Source organism: Caloenas nicobarica, chromosome 3 (genome assembly GCF_036013445.1).
Source record: "Caloenas nicobarica isolate bCalNic1 chromosome 3, bCalNic1.hap1, whole genome shotgun sequence".
Classification (NCBI taxonomy): domain Eukaryota; kingdom Metazoa; phylum Chordata; class Aves; order Columbiformes; family Columbidae; genus Caloenas; species Caloenas nicobarica.
In genome coordinates this window covers 71,697,506-71,722,734 of record NC_088247.1, presented here as the reverse complement: position 1 = coordinate 71,722,734, position 25,229 = coordinate 71,697,506, and the positions used below count along the sequence as shown (strand labels likewise).

General features: G+C 40.3%; 1 protein-coding gene across 1 annotated transcript; it reads left to right on the top strand.

Moving 5' to 3' along the window:
- Positions 1 to 680: 680 nt before the first annotated feature.
- PLG (plasminogen) lies at positions 681 to 24,179 on the top strand. Its single transcript, XM_065633014.1, has 19 exons — positions 681 to 729; positions 3,318 to 3,453; positions 5,191 to 5,297; positions 8,561 to 8,675; positions 9,518 to 9,657; positions 10,334 to 10,454; positions 10,577 to 10,695; positions 11,518 to 11,680; positions 12,266 to 12,396; positions 13,163 to 13,328; positions 14,063 to 14,229; positions 15,155 to 15,303; positions 16,838 to 16,931; positions 18,386 to 18,506; positions 20,078 to 20,152; positions 20,495 to 20,635; positions 21,284 to 21,390; positions 22,269 to 22,414; positions 23,315 to 24,179. The coding sequence occupies exons 1-19, from the start codon at positions 681 to 683 to the stop codon at positions 23,474 to 23,476; spliced, it is 2,409 nt and encodes an 802-aa protein (XP_065489086.1). The 3' UTR covers positions 23,477 to 24,179.
- The last annotated feature ends 1,050 nt before the right edge of the window (positions 24,180 to 25,229 follow it).

Sequence of the window (25,229 nt, the reverse complement as noted above, 5' to 3'; positions counted from 1 at the left end):
GAGTTTATGCATGCAGTATGAGGTTAAATGACTGGTAAGGAAGAACACTAAGTAGCCGTCTGTGGGTGTTAAACCTACAGTTATGCTACTGAACTAAAATGAACTCTAAGTCTTGCTCCCAAATATAAGAAAAAAAGGAAAGCCTAGGTCAAGAAAACACAGGAGAGAAGGAATTCTTTAATTAAAAAGTAAAATTTAACTATTTTACAAACTTAATATTATCTGGATCTGATAATCATGATTACCCTGAGGTTAAGTGGAAGCTGGTCCTTATAAATCATTAGGTATGCATGGCTGAAATTATTACACCATTGGGACTCTAGTGTCAGGAGAAATTAGAATTCTGCTGGACCTACAATTTCCCATGCTTTCCAGCAACATTATTCCTGTCTGTTCTCTAGCAAGGAAAGACCTAACCATTTGAGAACAAAACCGTGCTCCACAAAAGAGTGCCTTCACATTTCTCAGCATCCAGTACAAATGATTGAGTCTGATTTGGTAATCCATCCAATTCAAGGTTGTTTGAATGGCCACACCACAGCAAAGGGGGTCACAGCACGGGAGAATGATTAACTGAACCTACCTGCCTTGTTTGTTTGATGCTGCCTCACTCCAGTACGAGTCAATAAAACTTTGTGCACTGACACACACAACTTCCAGCACTCGCCAGCTGGGCCAATATGGAGATTAGCAAAGCTGCCTTTCTCTTTCTTTTCTTGCTCAGCTCAGGTAAGAGTCCTTTGCCTTCCGCTGGCCTAAGTGAGATGAGGGCCAAACACTTGCAATCTCCATCTGGTGAAGGTAGGTCCCCAAATCTCTGTGTCACCACTTACCTGGATGACAATGGGTTTGGGTCTTGCTGGCCAGTGAGAGCTGCTGTTGGACTAAGCGAGAGCTGTGGTTGCTCCAGTGTTGTGTTTGTTAGAGACATCAGAAGAGCAACAACAGCCTTGGTGTCTGTGTGGGGAACTAATGGCTCCTGGCAAACCTGCCCCATGGCCAGAAACGGGGGCACCCTTGGAAAGCAACCCCAAAGCCTGCTACAAAGACATGGCTGTCTTTGGTTTCGGCAGCCTTTTTTCCTAGGGTTGTTTCTTTTCTGTGTTATTGCCAAGTACTCTAATCCTTATTTTCGTTGTTTTAAGATTTGTAAATGCATTGTGAAAAACAAAACTTCAAAGAAAAGAAGAAGTTGTTCTACATGCTAGAGTTTCAGTTTTTTTCATAGCCACAATTTTAAGATGAATTTTTCATTCCATGTGATAGGGAGGCCAAAATCTGGTCAGCGTTAGTTTCTGCGGTATTTTTGGTGCTGCAAGACTAGCTTTGTGGGAGACAGTACAAAATAATTCGTAACACACAAGAACTGAGTAAGGCTTTTTACTTATATCTCCTTCAGTTTAGTAGATTGTAACTCTTTCCGAAATTTGAAATAAATATTCTCTGTCCTGAAAACTTTAAACTTAAATGAACTATGTGATTCAGATGGCACATCTTCTTTCAGGCCTCTGTATAACTACACAGCTTGTTGTGATTGCAATTAAAAATACAGCTATAAGTGTGCCAACACAGATAAGAAAACACAATAAAAGACACAAGCATTTTACATCTGTAGTTTTAAAATATAGATTAAAACCAAAGGTGACAGAAAGATATAGGGGTATATTTTAGCTAGAAATATTAGAGATATGACCCAGCATAAAAAATTCTAGTTATTATTTAATGATAAGAATGATCACCTTAATTTATATTCTTGTTTGTAAGCTTTGTTTTTGCAGAAAATCAGCCTCATTCAAATCAAATACACTTCTCAAATAAGTAAGAATTTTATAAATGGTAGGAAAATATAGGATTTTGGCTTTTGTCTGCAAGACTCTGCTTTTGTTTGCAAATACTTTTTCAAGTGGCTGTAAATATTTGCATTTCTGAATAAGGCAGTAAGACATCCTCTAACACTTAAAAATTCCATAGACATGAGAAAAATATTAGCAAGAAAATCTACTGCATTTTTACTCAGATTGCGTATATTTTTTTTTGTTAAAGTAGTATGCCCTGCCATGTAGTTATAACAGAAAAGGGGAAAAATATTTTCATGACCCAAATCAATTATGACCCTGTAAATATTTTAATAATCAAATGCTGTAATTATCATGACAATATTATTGCAAAGTGTCAAACAGAACAGAATTAAGGTTGCATGGAAGGTGTACCATAATAGGAATTCTTTACTTGTATTTCTTGTTTTTGTGGAGAGTATTGCAGCATCCCTATGATATTGTTTTAAGCTAGTTTAATGTTTTCTCCCAAAACTCATTTCTTCTTAATGCCACTTTTGTTTTGAAATAACTAGTGGAACCAGTGATTCCTGAGCCTGTCGTGAAATTTTATTGGATCCTTTTTCACTTTTTTTTTTTTTTTTTTTTTTAGCGGCTATCCTTTTCTTTTCATGCATTCTGTTAAACTGTCAGCCCTTGGGGCTAAACTCTTCTCTAGTCTATATACAGAAAATTATTAAGTAATTTGAATACAGAGTTATTACAAAAAATGATAAATTGAAAGTGGTAACCCCAGTGACTGAGGATGACTTATTTCTTTCGAGAGTCAGAGCATTTGAAAGAGGCAGCTATGGGATGTCTGATAAAACTGAAGTCTTTACATGTGGGTAGATATCAGCAATGGACAATCATTGTTTCACATCCTTCTTGAGTCTCATTTCTCCACTTTCTCCAAAGTGTGGGCCACCAATATTTTGTTTCTGAAATACCTCACTTTTTTTCACTCCTTGGGTTGTCTTCTCTGTTCCTATCACTTTATACCCTGGGATTGTGTTTCTTCTTATGACTTTCAGAATGATACAAAGCACTGTTCAAACCACTTCTCCATCTTGTGTTACATTGGGTTTTCAGTGATGCTAGCCTTTCTTATACTAGGAAGGCAAGATTAACCCATATTTTGTCACCATTAACAATTATTCCAGCAATTATTCCAGAAGAAGAAATTTCTTCTCAGTGAGGGTGACGGAACACTGGAACAGGCTGACCAGGGAGGTTGTGGAGCCTCCTTCTCTGGAGACATTCAAAACCCGCCTGGACGCCTTCCTGTGTAACCTCACCTTGGTGTTCCTGCTCTGGCAGGGGGATTGGACGAGATGATCTTTTGAGGTCCCTTCCAATCCCTAACATTCTGTGATTCTGTGACATTCTGTGATATCAATGATGATGTTACTCAACTAAGTTACAACAATTTTAACACAAAAGTTTGAAATAAAATCATATCAGCATTCTCATTTTAACCTCTTTCTCTCTTTTTCCCTGTAGTGCAAGGAAACATACTAGATAACTATGTGAGAACAGAGGGAGCTTGGCTGCTAAACCCAAAGAAGCAACTTTATAAGACAAATAGTAAAGAAGAATGTGCAGAGCGATGTGAAACTGAAATTAAGTTTAACTGCAGGTAATTTCCACTGGTGCCCATGTACATTTTTCATTGCAGATTGTAGGGCAGTTTGCCCTGTGTATGAGCAGTCCAAACTTCTGAGTGATTTCTTGGGAGTATCTGTGTCTGATGTTTGCTGGAAAAACAAAAGGTGTATAGAAACAGTGTCTGGGACAGATGGATAAAGATGGCAGAAAAAGAGAAATCAGGAAAATTATGTTGCATTTTTATTGGAAAACATCATGAAACCTTCATGCGCATCTTGGCATACTAAAACCAGCTTGACATGGTTTTTCAAGACACCTTTTGCAATGAAGAGTCATATTTAATTGCTTGGAAAGTTAGGACAACAATAATGGCATGGTTTGTGCTCATTGCATTACCTCTTGTCATGCAGATACATCCCTTATTCTGAATTTTAATAGATTTTGGACTTGTGCAACTTCTATTTACTTTCAGAAAGAGACAGCCACCTAAACCTTAGCATTCCTAAACCCTACTTCCAGCCAAGCCCTCTCTCAGCACTTGAATTTAACCAGTTTCATTTCTTCGCCCTTACCTCAAGTCTGAGCCTACCATCATCTGAAACTGTAATAACATCAGGGTTGTGTTGTCTTTGCCTCCCTAATCAATTATATGAGATCTATTACAATCAGTGAAGAACAGATGTTCTCTGGCAGGGAAAGATCTAGGGAAAGAAAGGTAAATGTCAGGCAGAGATTGAAGACCAGGCCAGCACTGCAACACCCTCACATTGGTGCTCCAGATCAACAATTTCAGATCAGTACTTCAGGCTAGTTGTGTCCCCTTAGCAGTGTGTTGGACCATGCTTGTTCACTACATCCCTTCTTGTAAATCTGAGATTACTGAGAGCTGGGCTTGGATTGGGGGGAACAGTCCCCAGTGTATTTTTGACCCAGTACCATCAGCAGTCCCCAGATAAGCCATGCACACTGTTCCCAGCAGTCCAGATGTGATCCCTCTCCTCTGGAGAGACTGTGAGAATTTACAAGAACAGGCACACTGGGGTCATACCAGTTGATCTTAAGGCTACAGAATGGGCTTTGTCAGTATTTACATTCCTGGTAGAGAGCTACCAACGGAATGACATGTTGCTATCGCTTTTTTTTTTTGGTTCAGAAAAGATAGCTGTTGAAATTACACAGCCTGTAAAGAGTTTTCCTCAGATGCTATTGTAAAGGTTACACCATCTGCTCCAGTTTTGCAGATGTATAAACTAGGTTCTTGCTGAAAAGACAAATGGCAGAGTTTTCCAAAGTGCTTACTTCTCTTTATTTATGATGACTCAGAACAGTTACCGCAAGGTAATTTAGGGTCCTGCCTTGTTGCGTTTTACCTGTTCCTTGGTAACTGCTGAATACCACAGAATGTCTTGCTTCTTGACTGACCGCTAGTTTTTTTGAAATAAGGTCAAGGTCCCTTGTACATATATCCTCTTCAACATGTTGTCTTGAGTCTCTGGCACATTATAAATCTTCTTTTATTCCTTGTCATAATTGGTTCATGTAGCTTACTTTCAACCTAAATCTGGTAGAAAGACTTGGGAGTCAAAATCACCACTGAAAATGGGAGATGTGATACTCAGTGATTTGTGAAACATTACTCAATCTCAAATATCGCTGAAGTGCAGTGCTTGCTAAAATTTTAACTGAATACTAGAAAAGGTATTTAGGACAATAATGCACACATCCAGCTATTGTTTCTTACATTGCTCTCTCCTCTTAATTTCAACAGGGCCTTCTTATTCACCAGTAAAGACCAACAGTGTTTAACATTGGCTGAGAACACCAAAACAGCAGTGATATTCAGAAGAACAAATGCAGTTCTTTATGAAAAAAGAAGTATGTCTGTGTCTATGTCTTTTTGATATTATTTCACTGAGGTATACTTTCCAGTGAGACTCACATAACCCTATTGTAAATGGGGGCTAAATCTTCACTGGATCAGATGAAGTGGGTAGGTTAGCCCTTACCTAATACCTGGCTTTTGCCACATTACTAGTATAGCAGCAGTACCCTTTTTTCCCCTCAGATTAGTGCTCTAGCATCTTTCCTGCTCCCTAAATCCTAGGGTCCACAGGTGAAAAAGAGCACTGTTGCTCAGGGAACACAGAAGGTGCTGGGAGATCTGTGTCCAGCTCTGGAGCCCTCAGTACAGGAAAGACATGGACCTGTTAGAGACAGTCCCGAGGAGGCCACAAAACTGATCAGAGGGCTGGAACACCTCTCCTATGAGGACAGGCTGAGAGAGTTGAGGTTGTTCAGCCTGGAGAAGAGAAGGCTCTGGGGAGACCTTTTGCAACCTTTCAATGCTTAAAAGGGGCCTATAAGAGAGAGTGGGACAGACTTTTTAGCAGGGACGGTTGTGATAAGACAAGGGTTAATGGTTTTAAACTAAAAGAGGGGAGATTCAGGTTAGACATAAGGAAGAAATTTTTTACAGTGAGGGTGGTAAAATACTGGCCCAGGTTGCCCAGAGAGGTGTTAGATGCCCCATCCCTGGAGACATTCCAGGCCAGGCTGGATGGGACTCTGAACAACCTGATCTGGTTGAAGATGCCCCTGCTCATTGCAGAGGGGTTGGACTAGATGGCTTTGAAGGTCCCTTCCAACCCAAACTCTTCTATGATTTTATGGTTTTTATTATATGATTCTATGATTTTTATTACACCCAGAAGCTGGTGAGAATATCCCTGAATCATGATTAATTAACATTAAGAGATTTGCAGTTCCTATTGTAGAAGAAAAACTGAATGGATCAATTGACAAGTAACAAAGCTTAGAGACTAAACAACAACTTTCATGTAAATAATCCTTAGTGATTTTGCTTCAGCACTGTGATCAGGAGCTAGACTGTGATTCTGGTTTACTGTTGAGACATTCCTTGGATTTGCTGAGATTAGAATCTGGATGAGAGTCCTGCAATTTTCAGAGAGGATTTGTTACTGCATCCTTTTAAGCTTTTGAGGTCATAGGCATGGATACTAGTTTCTTGGAAAACAGAACTCCATCAGTAAAGGTGTGCAAAACTGTAATTTTACACAACTGAAGTGTCCAAAAATTGCACATCTACTTGCAGAAGACAAAAGATGGACCTAGACATCATGAACATCAAAAACGCATCCTATTGTTCATGTGTCAGGTGATTTCTGTGTTGCTCATCTCTTCATTTACAGAGAATCTCAAATAATCACGTGTCCATTCTAATGATAACATCCATTTCATCTGCTACAGAACAGAATGGAAAATATAGCTTTTACCTGGGCAGATCACATCACTGCCTCCAGCAGCTGCTGCTGTCCTGAGACTTCAAGGAAATTCTTTTCCCATGCTCGAATGCTTTTGCAATACTGTTGCTGAAACGAACATTATTTCTTCAGTTGAAGCAGTTACTTGATGAGACCTAATTGCTCTTTATGATTGCATCCAAAGAAAAGCATGACAATTGGTTTAAAATTCACAGTTTTAAAAATTATTTTTTCTATGGTGTGTTCTATAAAAGAGAAAGTTAACCTTCTCTGGCTTACAGAGAAACTAATAAGAGTTAAAGCTAGCATTTGGGAATAGTTATCCACATATCTGTTTGTAAATAGTTAACCCAAGAGGCATGAGTTGAGTTTGGGGATCAAAGTTAGTTGTTAGCCATCAGACAGAAAAAAACCTAAAGGTTATATAAACGGTCAAAAGATTATGCAAACAAAAAGAGTCAGCACTCAACCGTTTCAATGTTCAGTTATTGAGGTTTTTATGTTAATTTATTGCAAAACTGTTTGAGGGATCCAAATAGCTCCCAGCTAAATTTTCTAGAGTAGACTTGCCCATATATATACATTGAAATAAAGTTTTGCCTTTAGATACACCTATATATCCAGATCTAAACTACCTAACAGCCCACAGAAGAGCTGGACCTTATTTCAGATTCAAATATTAATTCTTTTCACTTTTGACAAGACAAATCTGTGTTTAAAGAGTGTAACTTTGGTATAACTTTGATGCGAAGAAAAGCTGATGCAAAACTGGGTCTCTACAAATATCTGATTTGGACACTGCTTAAAGATATTGAAACAAGCCAGGCCAGAGCCTAAAAGACAGATTGCTTAATTGCAGCAAGAAAGGAGGAATCGGCTGATGAAATATACCTTGTGCATAGAAGAATGTTAAATGAGTTTCCTGGTTAGTTTTCCAAGCCAGAGGACATGTGGCCTGACAGTGACTGTCCCTAAACTGCAGATGCAGAAGTGCTGGAGGGATGTGCCGAGGTCTGTGTTCCTTCAGCTGTGCCTGGGCAGAGCCACTCCTTGCAAAGCTGCTCTCCCCTCACAGCCACCGGCTCTTTGCTGGGAAAGGTGATTATTCAGTCCTCCCAGGGAAATCTTAAAAGCTGCGATGGGGTTATGGTTGCTCCCTCCTACTGGGGAAAAAAACGACAACATTGAGTTTTCAGTTCTCATTTAGTTTAGTGATAAATAATTTAATACAAGTTAATGTTTCTAAGGTTACTGATACAAACCCCAGGCTTATTCAACATTAAATTTCTCTTTGACTTATATCAAGACAGGATTTCATTGCTCATTCTTTCACTCCTTCTTTCTCCTTTTTTCATGAATATACTATTAAGTTCCAACATCTAAGAGTACAAAAGCATATGTAATATGTATCTTCAAATAACTGCCCATTTTGTCCTGTAAAACAGAATGTAATTGTTTTAGCATATCATAAATTACTTAAATCTCTATCATCACATGGTGAACTTGAATGAAACAATGTCATCCACATTTATATGAACTTAAAAAAATGATTATTTAAGTTGGTAAAATGTTATGTGTATGCATCTGTGATTCTGTCCTGTTACCTTCTTCAGCTGAATTCAGGTGGCTCTCTTTTATGGTCTGATTTTAATTACTGTGCATAACTATAAAAACATCATGTGAGGCAATGAAAGAAAATGTGTTTCTATTTTGGTATAGTACACATTTAAATGTTAAGAGCACATTTTATTATTTAAATCTACTATTTAAATGTATTAGGATGAAAATGGATTTTTTATATGTTGAAATCCAATGGATATGTCATGATACTGATTAATTAAGCAAATATAATTTCAGTTTATCTTCTAGAATGCAAGAAGGGAAAAGGAGTGGATTACAGAGGATCAGAAGCCAAAACTCAGAAAGGTGTGCCGTGCCAGAATTGGGCTGATAATTCCCCCCATAAACCAAAGTAAGGGTTTTTGTGTATGTTTATATGTTTTTCTGAAATTTTGCTAAGCCATTTATATGTGCTAAGTAGTCTTCTTCAGTGTTCAAAGTCTTCTGATAAAACATTTTTCTGCACTTATCTAAAATAATTCTCTAATCTGAGTTGTAACTCAGAGACCTGCAATTTAGGCTGCATGACCAATAGGGACACTGTCAGTTGCACTTGAATTTTGTGGTCATTACATCAGCAAAACACTAGACAGGGAAGCACCTGGCTCTGCTGAAATAAGCATTTTTCATTAATCTCACCAGGGCAAGAAAAATGTCTCTTGGCTAAAGATAAAACATGTGGCAGATGAGAGAGCGGTGCATCAGTTTATCAGTGAATCCACATACAAATAACAGGGCAGTATTTCTTCTATTCAATGAAAAACACCCAACTGAGTTTATTTAGTAACTTCCTATTGAGAAGGCATAGCAACCAGGTTACAGAGAACTCTCACATTTCACCAAACATCTTCTCATTGCATCTCCCAGGGGGAACATACCCCAGAGGAGACTTTTCTCTATGTGCCACATGGTACCTCACCTAAGCAAAAATTAGTGAAAACTGAATAGCTGGAGTAAAGGCAAGTACTAAAGGCATGACTGGTCTTAGAGGCACGATATTTAGACTACACTTCTAACTCTATAGCTAGGCTACACTTCCAGCTCTTCAGCAATGGCACGCAGTAGCAATTAGAAGACTTCCAATGAACAACATCTACAAAACGGTCCTCAGATAAAGATTTCATTTGTAGAGTCCTCAGGTGAATAATTGTGAGACTCTCCTTGTTCTCTAATCCCATTTAAATTCTGTTCCAGTTACACACCTGAAAAATATCCCGATGCAGGACTGGAGGAAAACTACTGCAGAAATCCTGATAACGATGAAAAGGGACCCTGGTGTTACACAACAGATCCTGCTACCAGATTCGATTATTGTAACATCCCAGAGTGTGAAGGTCAGGACACATGTACGGATTTCTTTCCCTTTTTGGAAGATATGTTCGAGAATGTGAAGCTGGTCATAGAATCATTTTGGTTGGAAGAGACCCTTAAGATCATCGAGTCCAACCAAAACCTAACTCTAGCACTAAACCATGTCCCTAAGAACCTCATCAATACATCTTTAAACACCTCCAGGGATGATGACTCAACAGATTCCTTTATTTTTAATTGAATATTTGTCCAAACTGGAGTTTAGTTCAACCTGATACTTTCCAGAGACATTTTCACCAGCAATAAGGAAGATATCAAAAGCCCTCCAGAACAGATATATCTGAGAGTATTCGTACATCTTAATCCTAGAATTGAACCAAATGACAGTTGCTAGTGTAAAAGTCAATAAAATGTGACAGCAGCAAGGCACAGCTTTTCAATTATAGCTCAGAAGTTTTAATTTAGCTCTTTAAAAAACTATAGTCTGTAATGTTGGGGGTTGTCTTTAAATGGAATACTATATACACAATCAACTAGTTGAAGTCATCTTACCAAGAAAAATAAGCTTTTACTTTGCCAAAAAAAGTCTATCCTTCAGCCTTGTGCTCTGATCAAGCTCTTCAGCTTCATCTGAGATGAGTACGCAGCTCCTCAAGGAGTTTCTGTCTCTCTTGTCCTCATTGTGCCTTGCTCCTACAGTGGAGTGCATGCACTGCAGTGGAGAAAACTACCACGGAGTAGTTGCGACAACAGTGTCTGGGCTTGAATGCCAGCGCTGGGACTCCCAGCAACCTCATTCTCATGGATACCTCCCGGAAAAGTGAGTCAGACTCTCTGATGGGTTGTTTATTGCCAATGGTGGCCTGAAGACCACCCAGCCCCAGACCTGATAATTGTTGCAGCTATTAGTGACATTTAAAAAAAATTATTTTTCTTGTTCAGTTTTCCAGAGAAGGATTTGAAGATGAATTACTGCCGTAATCCTGATGGTGAACCTCGACCCTGGTGTTTCACTACCAGCCCAACTAAGCGCTGGGAATATTGTGACATTCCTCGTTGCAGTGAGTCTGACTTCTAGAAACAGAGACATGTAGGCAGCTTCCATTCAGGGCGGTGCAAGGAGCTAGAACAAATAGAAAAGACCTCAAAGATAAAAGAAAGAACTGATGACTTTTACCCCAAAGAAAAAAAAAATAAAACACAAAAAAAATCCCCCAAAAAACCCAACCTTGAAATGAACCTCTGATGGCTCTTTTGAGGCTAGACATTTTTGTCATAGGCAATTCTGAGCACATCTCCCTTCCCTGATGTTCAGTGGTTCTGGTCCTCTTTTAATGTCAAACAGTTTCACTCTTCCTGAAAATCTTTTGGCTTTTGTTTTGCTCTTCCAATTCAATTCTCCACATTTACAATTTCCTTCTCCCCTAAAAGACTGTCCTTGACATGATACTTTTCCCTGGGGCTTCTCACCAGACCTCTTCCTTGCTGTCTCTAACTCTGCACCTACACCTGTACCCAGCACTGAAGGACCTGCCACTTTCACCCCAGTTTTCTTCACGGTGTTACCACTTGTTCACTTTCCAACTCTGTTCTGATGGGGCTGCTAGCGCCTGGTTGTGTTGTCTTCCAGCCGCTATGAAGGGGCAGATACAAATGCCCTTCTGGCAGTCTGACTGCCTGGAAAGATCTTAAAATAGAAGAAAGAAAAGCTAATAAATTTTTAGATCTTTTCTCTATCTTTTGGCCTTTCCAGACATTTTGGTCTTTAAATCTTACCTGCAAAGAAAGTTAAAAGCCTGCTTAATCATAAAGCTCAAAGTGGTTTTGGTTTTTACAATGTCTAGAAGGCACTGCTTAGTTTTTTATTCCTTTTTCTGCAATAGCAACACCTCCACCAGTTCCTGCACCGGATCGTCAATGTCTATCAGGAAGAGGAGAAGACTATCGAGGCACAGTATCTGTTACTGAGTCAGGAAATACCTGTCAGCGCTGGAGTTCTCAGTCTCCTCACAGACATGCTCGCACTCCTGAAAACTATCCCTGCAAGTAAGTGAAAATCTTCCGTTATTCACTGTCCATTAATTACTTCATTTTTCCTCCACTACATTGCAAAGTTCCTTGGTTACACCAACATTCATGACCTGCTGGATTCCATCTTTTCTATTTTTTTGCACATTTCTTTTTATTCACTTTTTTGTTCTTGGATACCATTGTCTCCTCCTCTGATTTTCAAGAACTGCTTGATTGACTTTTTCCTTCTTCAGTTCATCCCTTTACTGTATTGTTGCTAAGGTGAAGCAGTGTGGAGTAAGGAAGTTACATTATGATACTTGCTTGGGGCTAGATTCTTTCACCCTATGTTTCTGCCGTGCTGCTCTTGGCCTCAGAGTACTACACATACAGTCTCTTAGTAAAGTGGTATAGTCTCTGAGTTCATCCATCAATCTAGCAGGCGACTGGTTAGCACATCTGAAACACTACTGCATTGCAATTATTCATCTAGTAAATGGCATCAGTGAATGACAGTAGCAATACAACAGGAAACTAGGCAGCAAGGTGCCTTCCCCTGTTGTTCAGAACCTTTACTAGGTTTCCAGCAGAGGCTCTTCTTCGCCAAGTTTTCTGTTTCAGGAGCCTAGAGGAAAACTACTGTAGAAATCCCGACGGTGAGAAGATGCCGTGGTGTTACACCACCAACAGAACTGCGCGGTGGGAATATTGCACCATCCCCTCCTGTGATGGGACAGAGCCAGAAGCCCCTGGTAAGAACAACAATAGATGTCTGGAAGTGAAGGGTCATCAAGGTTTATTTTGAAAAATCTTGGGTGACTCAGCTCAGTTGTGTTATTGCTGTCACTCTTGGTACTGCTATGTATCAGTTGAACTCCTGAGCCTCATGTAGAGCCCAGGCTGGTGTGTTCAGTCTAGTGGATAAGTGCAGAAGGTCTTGAGTCACCTGCTGACCCAGCTCAGGAAAATTACAGTAACAAAGGTCTTCCCCTTTTGCCAAGTGGTTGTTCCGTCCATCTCTAAACTTTTAAATGCTCCATGGAAAAGTTAATTAGCTTTACATGCCAGCTCCTGAGAAACTGAATCCAAAGCAGAACCCAAGATAATTTAAGAGCACTGAACCAAGACTCCATAAGAAAATAATCAAAAGAAAATTCTCCTTACACAAGGCAGGCTTGTTCCACAGATACATCTGTGGCAAAGCCACAGGCATTCCCCTAGCGTGGAGAAGTTTTGATCCATATGTGAACTATTTGGTTCATTAGCTGAAAAAAGTCCCCATGCCTGACAGCAAAACTGATGTACAAGTGCTTTTAATCTAGCCTATCACGACATTTTTACAAACATTTTTTGAAATCTTCCTTTTGATCTACAGTCTGAGAAGTATTCTGTTACAGAGAGCATTCTATGGCAGTCAGTGAAATACTTTGGCTTGTTGTTTTCTGTTGCCTTTTTATGCTCATGTGTAAATATCAAAGTGTCAAGATGCAAGGGACTGGTTTCTGTTATTCACTACAGCTGTTGATGTGCCTGAGCAGGCTCAGATTACTGAGGAGTGCTATCAAGGCAATGGTGTGACTTACCGAGGCACAGCTTCCTTTACTCTCACGGGAAAGAAATGTCAAGCCTGGAGCTCAATGTCACCGCACCGACACAATAAAACAGCAGAGCAGTTCCCAAATGCGTATGTGTATTTCCCATTTCCATGTTTCATTGGACAATGACCATTCATGACCTTGTTTTGCTTTGCATCATCTTTACACAACATTGATTTCAAAACTGGGAAAGGAGTGTACTTAATAAAAGTAATCCCTTCCTTTTCTTTTTCTTTTTTTTTTTCTTTTTTTAATGTGGAAACGTTTTCTATTAACCTCATCTTGAAACAAACCACAGTTGTCACTACATTGCTTCTAAAGGAATTAAGAGTTATCATAATTTTTCCCTTAGACTGAAATGAACTGTTTCTAGACATGAGCTTCTTCATGAGTTTAAGTCTTTTGCTTCCTTTTGCTTCTAGTTCATTAGAGTTTTGAGGAAGGGGTGGGTTATTTTCTTATTCCTAATATTTCCTATTTATTTATTCCAAAATGCAAAACAACTACTTCTTCTTAAAAGCTATTAATGTATTTGAAAAAGTAAAAAGAATTGTATCTTTAATATACATATGTGCATTTACTTATCTGGATTTGTATATGGTATTCTAGTATAAGTGTTAGTCACTGCATAAGTATCTGGCATATTTGAATATTCTGCATATGCTTCTTGATTTCTATATGCTGGGAAAAGATTTTCAGTTGCACACTGTACAGGATAAATGATATATGCTAACTCTGTAGCAGACCTGCTTTCTAAAATGTTCTTTCAAGTTCTCCTCAGAGAAGTGGCATGGATGGGCATACAATATGCTTACATTTGTAGGGACCTGAGGCAGAATTACTGCAGAAACCCAGATGCTGATACCCGCCCATGGTGCTACACCACCGACCCCAGTGTGAGATGGGAGTATTGCAATCTGAAGAGGTGTGAGGTTCACGTACCAGTGACTTTACCAAAACCTCCTCAGACAACACTGGAACCAAATCCTGGTGAGAATACTTTCCACTTCCTCCAGAAATGCTTATAACCAGCAAGCAGTGTTTTATGAAAACGTCATCAAGAATATAATGAGGATGAAAGACAGGAAACTCTAGATAATTACAGAATTTAATATAACACTGTATCCATTCTTTTCATTTTCTGAACTTTCTTCTAGATTTTTATAGTAGAGTTTCTGCTTTTGATTTTAGATTAATATCACATATTTTATCTACTACATCTAGCAATACTGGAAACACAAGGAAACAGATGACTAGAAGTCTCCACACTACTGGGGATGGGCTACTAGCAACGACAACAAATATAGAAGGAATGGCATTTTGCTGGCAACTGTTCTGAAAAAAAGTCTTTTCGTGTACCATGCATTCACATTTCCAGGGCTCCATTCCCAGCAGAGAACAGCTGGCTTTTTTTATTCAGTTCAGATGCAAGTTTTTTATGCGGTAGACACTTAGAGTGCTGCAGCTTTCTTTTTTTTTTTTTTTTTTTTTTTTTTGCTATGATATGTTCTTCTGGTTAGGAGGCTAATAATTTTGGCTGAACATGTATTACTGTTTTTTACCTGCTGTAAAATGTGGCATTGGACAGATATCAGTGTCCATAAGGAAAAGACTTTATGAGGGCATGGTCTTTGTGGTCCTGCCTTCTGGAGTCATGAGGGGTCAACAGAAACTAAGCTTCTTTGATTGATAACTTTCATGATCATGAAGAAAATGTTTCAAATGCAAGGAAATTAAAATGTGATTGTTAGCCATCATTGACACTACAGTGTCCTTTCCTTGTAAACATACTGCGTAGGGTATGTAAGTCCTAGTAGCATTTCCTCAAATTTATTTCTGCTTCACCACCATAAAGTGTGGATGTGGCCCGATAGCTCCCAGCGAACAATCATTTCCTTTTCCTCTTATTTCACAGATTGCATTAATGGTAACGGTAAGGATTATCGTGGCACAGTAGCAAAAACTGCAAGAGGCAGGACTTGTCAAGAGTGGAGTTCTCAGAAACCTCATAGCCATGACTATTTCACACCCATGACTCATCCAGGGGCAGGTCTGGATAAAAATGTAAGCAACTCTTCATTTAATACTTGCTTTTATTGAGCTTTGCCCATCTTCTTCGTGGTCCCTCAGCAAGCATTTCATGCCAGGTCTTTGTAAATTGATTTATTTTCCTCAGCTCAATCCAAGAACCTGATCATGCTAATTCTTGTTGACATGAGCAGTTTATACTTCTGTGGCAGACACAATTGCCCAGAAGCTCTGCTGAAGGCTTCTGTAGCGCAGCCAAGGGGCTTCAGATGGGCAGTTGCTTCTCCTCTTCACTGAGGACTAACTGGAGTTGGTCTGTGGGCAACATCTCAGCAGCATCTCTGCCTCCTGCACTAGAAAGGTACCTGGGATGATGTGTGTAGCAACCATGATGAGTGAGGTGGCAAGGAATCCAATGTTCAATGCAAGTTGATCTTTTGATCTTTGATCTTTGATCTTTGATCTTTTGAGGTCCCTTCCAATCCCTAACATTCTGTGATTCTGTGAAGTTCCTTGAGATATGTAGCTGATGGATTGCAGCCCACATCCACTACTAATTTGCCCTCCAGTCCTCCAGCTTCTGTGGCAGCCCATCATACAAGGATATACATGTATCTGACCCATCCTGTAAACCATTCTCCATCTCTAACCTTCATCTCCATAGTCCTAACACACGTACTCATCACTAGTTGTCTAGACGTTTAACATCCCATATATAATACTTGCCTGATTTGTGGCAAGCTCTGTAGGTGATTTAAAGAGCTTGTTTCATTATTTTAGTTCTTGCTTTAGCCAATCCTCTGATGGCATCACATACCCTGTATTGAATTCCAGCTCACATTGGGGAAATGCCCTCCAAAAAGCTGCCTGTTCACAAATGTTTGGTTCTTGTATTTGGCAGGGTCTCTTGGGGAAAGGAAGCAAACATCTTTTTTCCTAAGAGATGGGATGTATTTCAGAGTAGAAAAGGGAGCTGGAAAAACATCTGGTAGCACACAGTTCTATGAGGTGTCTGTGCCCAGCAGAGATCAGTCAGTACGGTCAGTAAGACGTAAAGAGTGATTCAGCTAACCAGGCACACCACATCAGGGTGAACGCTGCACCCCTGCCCCTGGGACTCAGAGGCATCACCAAGTTGTGCAAAAGCAGCTACACAATAACCACTTCCCCAGAGTCATGCAACCAGAATGGGTGTGAAAAGACCTCAGGGCTGAGCCTACTGCTTCTACAAACTGCAATGGAAGCAGGAGTGGGCAGTTTAGTGCTTTAGGAAACCCCATCCTGGGTCAAGATCTCCTACTTTTTGAGAGTTCAGAGGTCCAAGACTGCACTAGTGAATCTTACTGGCTGAGGACAACTTAAGAAGTTTCATTTTTATTATCTTTTTCTAAACTCACAGAGTAAACAGAAAAATGAAACTAGTTTTGACAAAAGGAATTGGAAAACACTTGCCAGTAGGGAGCCAAAAAGAAATATTTCCCAAATTTCATTTGATTTTATTTTGAAACAACCATTCATAGGCTTTTTTCGTCCTCTGGTAAATAGCTGGTGTCATTATTCTTTGTTACAGTATTGCAGGAATCCTGATGGAGATGTGAATGGTCCTTGGTGCTACACAACAGACCCAAGAAAAGCCTGGGAGTACTGTGACATTCCTAAGTGCCGTAATTATTCTTTTAAAGACTAGTGTCTCTCTTTCCAGTAAGCTTTTATGACAACTGAAGGACATCCAGTGATTAATCTGAAAGACCGATCTAAGACAGTGCAATAGCTTTAGATTGGAAATTCAGGCTGTGGGGAAGTGATGTTCAAAATCTGTGTCTGAAGTCCTAAGAATGGTGCTTATTCCTTTGAAGTCCTAAACCCACCACAAGACGTACCTGGAGCCCACTGAAGCTCATGGGACTTCTGCCATGTGTTTCGAAATATCTTTGTTCCTGCAGAAGTTTCCTCTGCTCCTGGCTGGTCACGTGGTGTAACTGTGTGTGTGGCCAGGCTGAACAAGGGATGCTCTTATCCTAGAAAGATTTTTTCACCCGTGCTCCTGTGGCTCTGGTTCTGTCCTGGATGTAAAACAGATTTTCCCTCCTCTGATATTGTAACATATCAGATGTCCAGAAAGTGCATCTGGCCCTAAATAGTTAACCAAATTCCATTGTCTTTGTCACTAGTAATCAAGCCATTCAGCACTCTGAACGAAGTGGTGCAACAAAGTGTACCGTGGTAAAGTTCTACAACATTTTGAGTTGAAGTCCTTTCATGTCCATCAACAACAAAAGCTATGCCAGGAAGAGAGGTAGTTCCCACTCAGAAGAACGGTGACTTTCTTGCTGCTCTATCCTCTCTGCTGGCATTTTCACATGATTATATTCATTTTGAAGATCCAAATTATTTTTAACTTTAATATGGGTTTTTCTTCAGTTGTTCAGGTAAAGAACAGAGAAAACATAGCCTGTCCCTTTAATTTCATGGGTTAGCTCCTTTTGCTGACAAGAAATTCTGAATTCTGTGCTGATAAGAGTCCGTTGCCCATGGCTAAATAAGAACTACCCTTTTCTAATAACTCAGAGACATCTGAAGTACCAAAATATCCTGAGATTAGAGCGGACAAAATTTTGTTCCACAGAGACAGTGATTGAATTTCGTGTGCTGTACCACCAAGACTAGTTCGAAATCAGCTGCCAGCGCAGCTTTTGCATTGGTGGCATCTGTAAGAATACATGTAATGATGTTGGGAGAATTTATTTTTTAATTTCTCTCCATTTCTTTATCCTTCCCCTTCTGTTTTGGTTTGGTTTGGTTTATGTCTGTGTGGGTTTTTTGTTTGGTTTGGTTTCTTTGTTTGTTTCTTTTTTATATCTGACTGGAGATGTATTCATATGTCATTCACTGACCACTGAGAAGTGTATGTGAAAAAAATTTGCCAGGCATTTTTAAGTGTTCCAGATGAAGGTAACCTAACAAAATATAGGTGGCGTGCGGTATACAATTGCCTGCAGAGAATCAAAAGCCGAAGTGATAAATGTAACAAGCTCACTTTTTACTTTTCTGAGTGCATAGTAGATGTATAGTGAAGACACTAAATTATGTTATAGTGATCCTTTTTCTTCTTCTGTAGCTCCTGCTCAGTATGAGTGTGGAAAAGCCAAGTTCAGACCAAAGCTATGTGCACAAAGGATTGTTGCTGGGTGTATTTCCAATCCACACTCCTGGCCCTGGCAAATCAGTCTACGGACAAGGTATGGCCATTCCCCATTACCTTTATGTGCAAGGAAACTTTGTGCCTTATAGGATGTTATAATATGTGGTTGCAGAATTCTAAACTTGATTTTAATTGAAAAAAAAAAGCTCAAGGCTATACATTATGTGTGCTAATCTTAAAGGAAGTCCTTTAGACAATCAACAATGCTCTGTTTTGTGATAAATACCTATAGAATCAATACAACTGGCAATTTCAAAAACACTTTAACTAAAAGGCAGAATGACTTTACATCTGTCACTATATCCTATGGTAGAATCAGTATCCTATGAGTAGAAGTAACCGTTTGAAGTACAGCCAGTACAGATCTTGATCAGTCCTTCTATGTAAGTGTTTGATCCTACTGGTAAAGTCATTAGCCAAACTAGGAATCAAAGCCAGTTGCATCTCTTTCTGTCTGTGATCAGAGCTAGATAAAAGCCAGAATCTCTAAAATGGTATACATCACTGCACATAAGCTTGTCCAGTAATAGAAATACTGATTAAGAACAAATATTTAGGTGTTTTCACACAGGGCCTTGTCATGGAGGCACCGCAAAGTCAGTTTTAGGTGGACAACAAGTTCCAAACCAGACTTTATTCTAGCCGGAAAAGTGTAGCCAATAAACTGACTAGAAACAGGGTTCATACAATTAGTTAGCACTCCGACAACATAAAATACAGGTTCAGATATCAGTTGAGGAGACTACTGGGGTACAACAACATAAGAATAATCCACAAAATGCAGAAATATACTCACAAGAAACAAAACCGGAGGCCTCTCACTCCAGGGTACCCACAAGAAATAATCACTCACCTGGGTTAGGCGAGGGCTCACACTTGCCTGGGTTAGGCAAGGACGCATTCAAGGATATATCCAGTAAATAACCACTCACCCAAATGAGAAGATGAGGTGCTCTCCATCCTGGGAAGCCTCCTTAGACGGCATCCCAGTCTAAGGGGAGGGCTCCAGTTCACAGACTCGCTGCTCCGAGAAGACCTCTCAAAAGGGTCTTCGGCGGGGACCCCATTTTATAGCCTGGTCAGATCTGGCTGTGGGCATTACAACATAGTCCAGAAGCTTTGCAGCTACTCTGGGCACCTCTTTTGTTAACGACCCTGTCAATTGACTCAGGGTCCTGTTAAGAACCCTGTCAATTGACCAAGGGTCCCACCCCTCCTGCCCCACCAGCTGGTGGAAGTGAAGTCACCCTGCTCCGGGGTGAGGGAGGATGTGACTATCAGCACCTTGGTACCACCCTAGGTGTGTACGTGGGGACAGGCACAGTGGGGCACAAAAGGTGCTAAAGAGCCATCACCTGCCCCATTGAAGGCTCCAGATCTCAGGGGGGTGTGCCACAGGCCTTAAAAAAAAGTCCACACAACACGCTACTGCCATTGTAAGAAATATTATTCAAGGAACGTAACATGTTGATTCTTAATGAAAATGTGGAATAATGTCATTAGTTTGTAAAGGCATACATGTTAGAAAGTTTACCTGATGAACTGCAGTAGAATTAACTTTCCCACCTTAAACTAATGCCCTTTTCATGCCTCTCTGGTCTATTACAGTTTTGGCCTGCATTTCTGTGGGGGAACTCTGATAGACCCTCAATGGGTTCTTACTGCTGCTCACTGCTTAGAAAAGTAAGTATCTGTTATCACCTGCACAGCATTTTCTCACACTAGGTAGAAAATCAGAGGAGAAACAAAATGGACCAAATAACCAACCTGAGCTGCAATCAGTTGAGAATTGAGCCAAGTCAATTCATGATTAATTGAAGCAGTAACAAAGTGATAACTTTTCCCAAATTGATTTCATGTGCCATAACAAGGGATTAATAAATTAAGAAATTAAGTTTACACCAAAGCTGTTTTGTTTTTGTTTTTTTTCTGGCTTTGACAGAACAAGTTGCCCAATAACATCATAAATCATCTACATCCTGGGTGTATGTTCTGTAGCTCACCATGTGCCATCATTTCCAATAGGTCCTCACGGCCATCTGCATATAAAGTATACCTTGGATTACACAGAGAAAGAGCATCAGAGGCATCAGTGCAAAAACGAGATGTTGAGAAATTGTTCAAGGAGCCACACAGAGCAGACATTGCGCTGCTAAAACTGAGCAGGTACACTTTCACCTGAAGCGTTCCTTCATTCTGATGGGACAGCTAGTAGTTGCTGGTGTCAGGGAAATGTGTGTTTCTCTAGATGCTTGTGCTGCTTCTGCTTTGATTTCCATGGCTGCAATGCAGGTCCAAAACAGATGCAGGGTCAGCACAATTCATATGGCTCCTTAATTGAGCCTTAGCTGCACCCAAGGGTAAGTCAGACTGACTTGGGTTCTGCTGCATACTTAGTGTCCAGTTTGGAAGTGATTTATAAATAGTCAGACTGGATGCAGACAGAGCAAGTTAATACCTGTGTGTTAAATGCCACTGATTCTTACCTCTGTGTAGCTTTGTAATTAGGTTTTGTCAGCTATGCATTAGCCTAAGCCAAAGCATTCTCTTAGATATATATTAGTAATTTTAGTATCAAAAGACTCTAACTGTTCTCCGTCTCAGATCTTTTCACTTTGTCTATCACATTCTGAGGGATTAGAGCCTAAAACAGAAGTGGCTTCGCACGTCAGAAAAAAACGTTTACCTGAAGCTCAAGATTTAAAAGAAAAAAAGGCTGACTGTGTATACAATCTTTTATAAGCCTGAAGGTGGTATCAGGGATAAATGTGCTAATGATTGTTGATGTACCAGTATCTTGTTTGTTTCTTTCAGCCCAGCAGTCATCACTGATCATGTAATCCCAATTTGTTTGCCAAAAGAAAATACTGTGTTAGGAGGAAGAGAGGAGTGCTATGTGACAGGCTGGGGGGAAACAAAAGGTGAGACAGCATTAACGCAGCTGAAAGCTCTGTGTTTGGAGATTTGTATATACTTGTATCCAAAGTGCATTCACACCCCACACAAGCTTGCAAGCACACCTATTTAATCAAAATTCATCAGGTACTGCCATTCTTTCCACTGTCTCCCTCTGATTTAGATTCTCCTAAATCACTCAGAGCCATGTAAATTGAAACCACCTAAGCCGATACTAGAGGAGGAGCATCAGACCCAAGGAGCTGCTAACTCTTCTCTCTCAGTCTGCTCTGCTTTTCCCCAGTCAGCTTTTACATAGTCAGAAGGAAAGTTTTTCTAGGTCTATGCTATTTCTTAAGTACATGAAGGTGAGTTTGCTCATTCTCTTGAATGATTTTTTTTCTCCCAACTTGCCTGGTTCAGAAGATCTCGCACAGATATAAACATAACTCTCAGTTTCTAAACCTCCCACTCTGTCTTGATTGAGAAGGGCATCAGTACTTCTCTGCCTCCTGACTTCTGCCCATCACACAATTTTTAACTGCTTGCTTCCTACCTCCTTTCTTCCACAGAGAAGAAAATGCAGATACAGAGAAATAAAATGGCTTGGGAATGACTGCCAGGAATACCAGTGGGTAGTGGATCCATATGGATGTACTGTGGGAGCAGGAAGGTCAATCAGTGCAGCATGGATTTTGATGGGTGGTAGAGCATGATAAGTACCATGATACTGATAATGCTTACTGATTTTGATATCACTTCATATTATGCATGGAAAGTATATGCATAGGGCATAAACACTGTGCTTACTTTACAGCTCATCCATATCTCTATATTTGTATTGTGAAGATGTTAATTTACCTTTGTAATTTCTTGTGTTTTCTTTTTGTTTTTATTTGAAAAGGAACTGGTGGTGATGGCTACTTGAAGGAAACTGGTTTCCCTGTGATTGAGAATAAAATATGCAACCGCCCTGAATTTTTGAATGGAAGGGTCAAAAAACATGAGCTCTGTGCTGGGAATATTCATGGTGGCACAGATAGCTGCCAGGTAAGAAAGCCTCTGAGCATCAGAGTTGGTTGTAAGCACATTCAAATCAAAAAGTGCATTGAAAGCAGCCCTGCAGAGAAGGACTTTGGGGTACTGGTGGATGAAAGCCTGGACATGAGCCATCAATGTGCACTTGCAGCCCAGAAGGCCAATTGTATCTCGGGCTACATCAAAAGGAACATGGCCAGCAGGTTGAGGGAGGTGATTCTGCCCCTCTACTCTGCTCTGGTGAGACCCCACCCAGAGTCCTGCAACCAGCTCTGGAGCCCTCCGTACAGGAAAGACATGGACCTGTTAGAGACAGTCCCGAGGAGGCCACAAAACTGATCAGAGGGCTGGAACACCTCTCCTATGAGGACAGGCTGAGAGAGTTGAGGTTGTTCAGCCTGGAGAAGAGAAGGCTCTGGGGAGACTTTTGCAACCTTTCAATGCTTAAAAGGGGCCTATAAGAGAGAGTGGGACAGACTTTTTAGCAGGGCCTGTTGTGATAGGACAAGGGGTAAAAAACTAAAGGAGAGGAGATTCAGGCTACACATGAGGAAGAAAATTTTTACAATGAGGGTGGTGGAACACTGGCCCAGGTTGCCCAGAGAGGTGGTAGATGCCCCATCCCTGGAAACATTCAAGGCCAGGCTGGATGGGACTCTGAACGACCTGATCTAGTTGAAGATGTCCCTGCTCATTGCAGGGAGGTTGGACCTTTGAAGGTCACTTCCAGCCCAAACTATTCTATGATTCTATGCATAGAGAACCCTGCTCTGGCTAGAGCTCTAGTGTTTGCTTTTAACTTGTGCAGCCCTCACAGGTGAGAGTTACTTCTGGTTTTGTGCCTCCTGTGAGAAGGCCAGTCTTGCACTTGGGGCTGCCCATGAAGGAATCATCCTGTTCTTCTCTGTTTAGGGGGACAGCGGAGGACCTCTAGTCTGTCTGAACCAAGACAAATTTGTCCAACATGGAGTGACCTCTTGGGGCCTTGGCTGTGCCCAGCCCATGAAACCCGGTGTTTACGTTCGAGTGTCCAATTATATTCCTTGGATTAAGAGTGTAATGGAAAGCTACTGATCCTGGATATGGACTGCCCTCTCCTGGAAAGCAGTATGCACGTTAGAAATACAAGATTCCAAGTGCAATATTAAAGCTACAATCATTCATAAGAAAGCAAAATAAATATGATCCTCTATTTTAAATTGCTATAAATTAACAGTTATTGCCAAGAAACCCAACTGATGGTGCATTACCCTCTTTCTATATGTTTTATGGTTTGCTCTGTTTGACAATACTCCTACCCACCTCTGAAATATGTGTCGAAAATCCCAGTCTCAAACGTAACTGCACATCTGCCTTTCGATCTTATATTAGGCTCTACAATGACTTTTCCTTCTAAGGTTGACTTTCCCAAGATGCCAAGATGCTGTGCTTCCAGCAAATGAAGAAAGGAGAATACCTCTCATTTTCTATGAGTTGTATGAGCCTCTTACCAATTTAATGATACAAAACAAAGAAGAATCTCACTGTACATGTCTCATATGAATGTGAAGTTTCATTAGATAGATCCGATAGCATTAAATGGGAAGGGGAAAAAAAGAAGTAAACACATTTGGTTTGTGGTTTCGTATTTTTATTGTCATGGAAGTCTGTGCATCAGCAAAAGTACAAATGTTGTATCAGAGATATAAAACAGTGAATAAAAAATAGCCTCATCCTAAAGTTAGTCCATAGTGAAGGCAGAGAAATAACTGTCAATCATTACAGCAAGTAATGACAATGCCTTTAATGTATTATAAAAATGTATTGTTCATAGTACCCATTTGTTTCACTATATAACTTTATCTCACTATATAGCCATTAAATGTACATTTCTCTTCTCTAAAAGAAAATGTTGTACACATGCCTGTGGTTATAAGAAGTGATAGCTTAGACCTTTAGATATGCTGTCCAGGGAGATCTTGGCTCACAATTGCTACATATGAGCCCCTGCTCTCATCCTGCCCCCCTTGCATATCAGCCAGGGAGCACCCCACAGGAGCCTGGCAACCCCCGGCTCTATGTGGCATCCTTCCTGCTTCCCCAGGGTATGTTGAGTGTGCTCGAAGTAACTTCCTGGGCTGGGGTTTGTCTCGCTCACTTTCTGCAGTGCAGAGGCCCGATCCTTAGCATGCCAAGCTGAGCATCATTTACTTTAGATTGTACTTTTTTTTTTTGTATGCATGTAGATACAAAAGGGACGGGTTGTGTTCTAGGGTTTCTATTTTTTTTTCCCACAGACTTAAATGGAGATGAGAGCTATAAAACAGAGTTAGGTGGTAGGGTGATTCTTAACGCTTCTACACCAGGATTCTGATTCTGGGAGAAGCAATGATCTCAGAGCATTGCCTTCCTGAGCAGGAACAGCTCTGATAAAGCATTCCTCACTCACCTCTTTAGTTGATGGGGTTCACTGGGCACAAATACTCTCCCACGTATTTTCTGTATCTATTAATTTGGATCATTAAGTCAGCCAAGAAATCTGCACGGTACTTCCCTAATGAGAAATTCTTTGTTGCATCTTTGATTTGTAAAGCTCTTCCAACACGAACTTTTGCAGGTATGGTTAATAATTGATAGGATGAGAGGAAATGGCCTCAAGTAGCACCAGGGGAGGTTTAGATTGGATATTGGGAAAAAATTGCTTCACGAAAAAAGTTGTCTAGCACTGGAACTGGCTGCCCAGGGAAGTGGTTGAGTCACCATCCCTGGAGGTGTTTAGAAGACGTATAGATGAGGTTCTTAGGGACATGGTTTAGTGCTAGTATTAGGCTAATTGTTGGACTTGATG

Excerpts from the sequence above, each read along its gene's own strand:
- PLG (XM_065633014.1), top strand. The coding sequence starts at position 681 with ATGGAGATTAGCAAAGCTGCCTTTCTCTTTCTTTTCTTGCTCAGCTCA. Across the intron at positions 730-3,317 it reads TCTTTTCTTGCTCAGCTCAG|TGCAAGGAAACATACTAGAT; the intron begins GTAAGAGTCCTT and ends TTTTCCCTGTAG. Across the intron at positions 21,391-22,268 it reads AGGCTGGGGGGAAACAAAAG|GAACTGGTGGTGATGGCTAC; the intron begins GTGAGACAGCAT and ends TTATTTGAAAAG.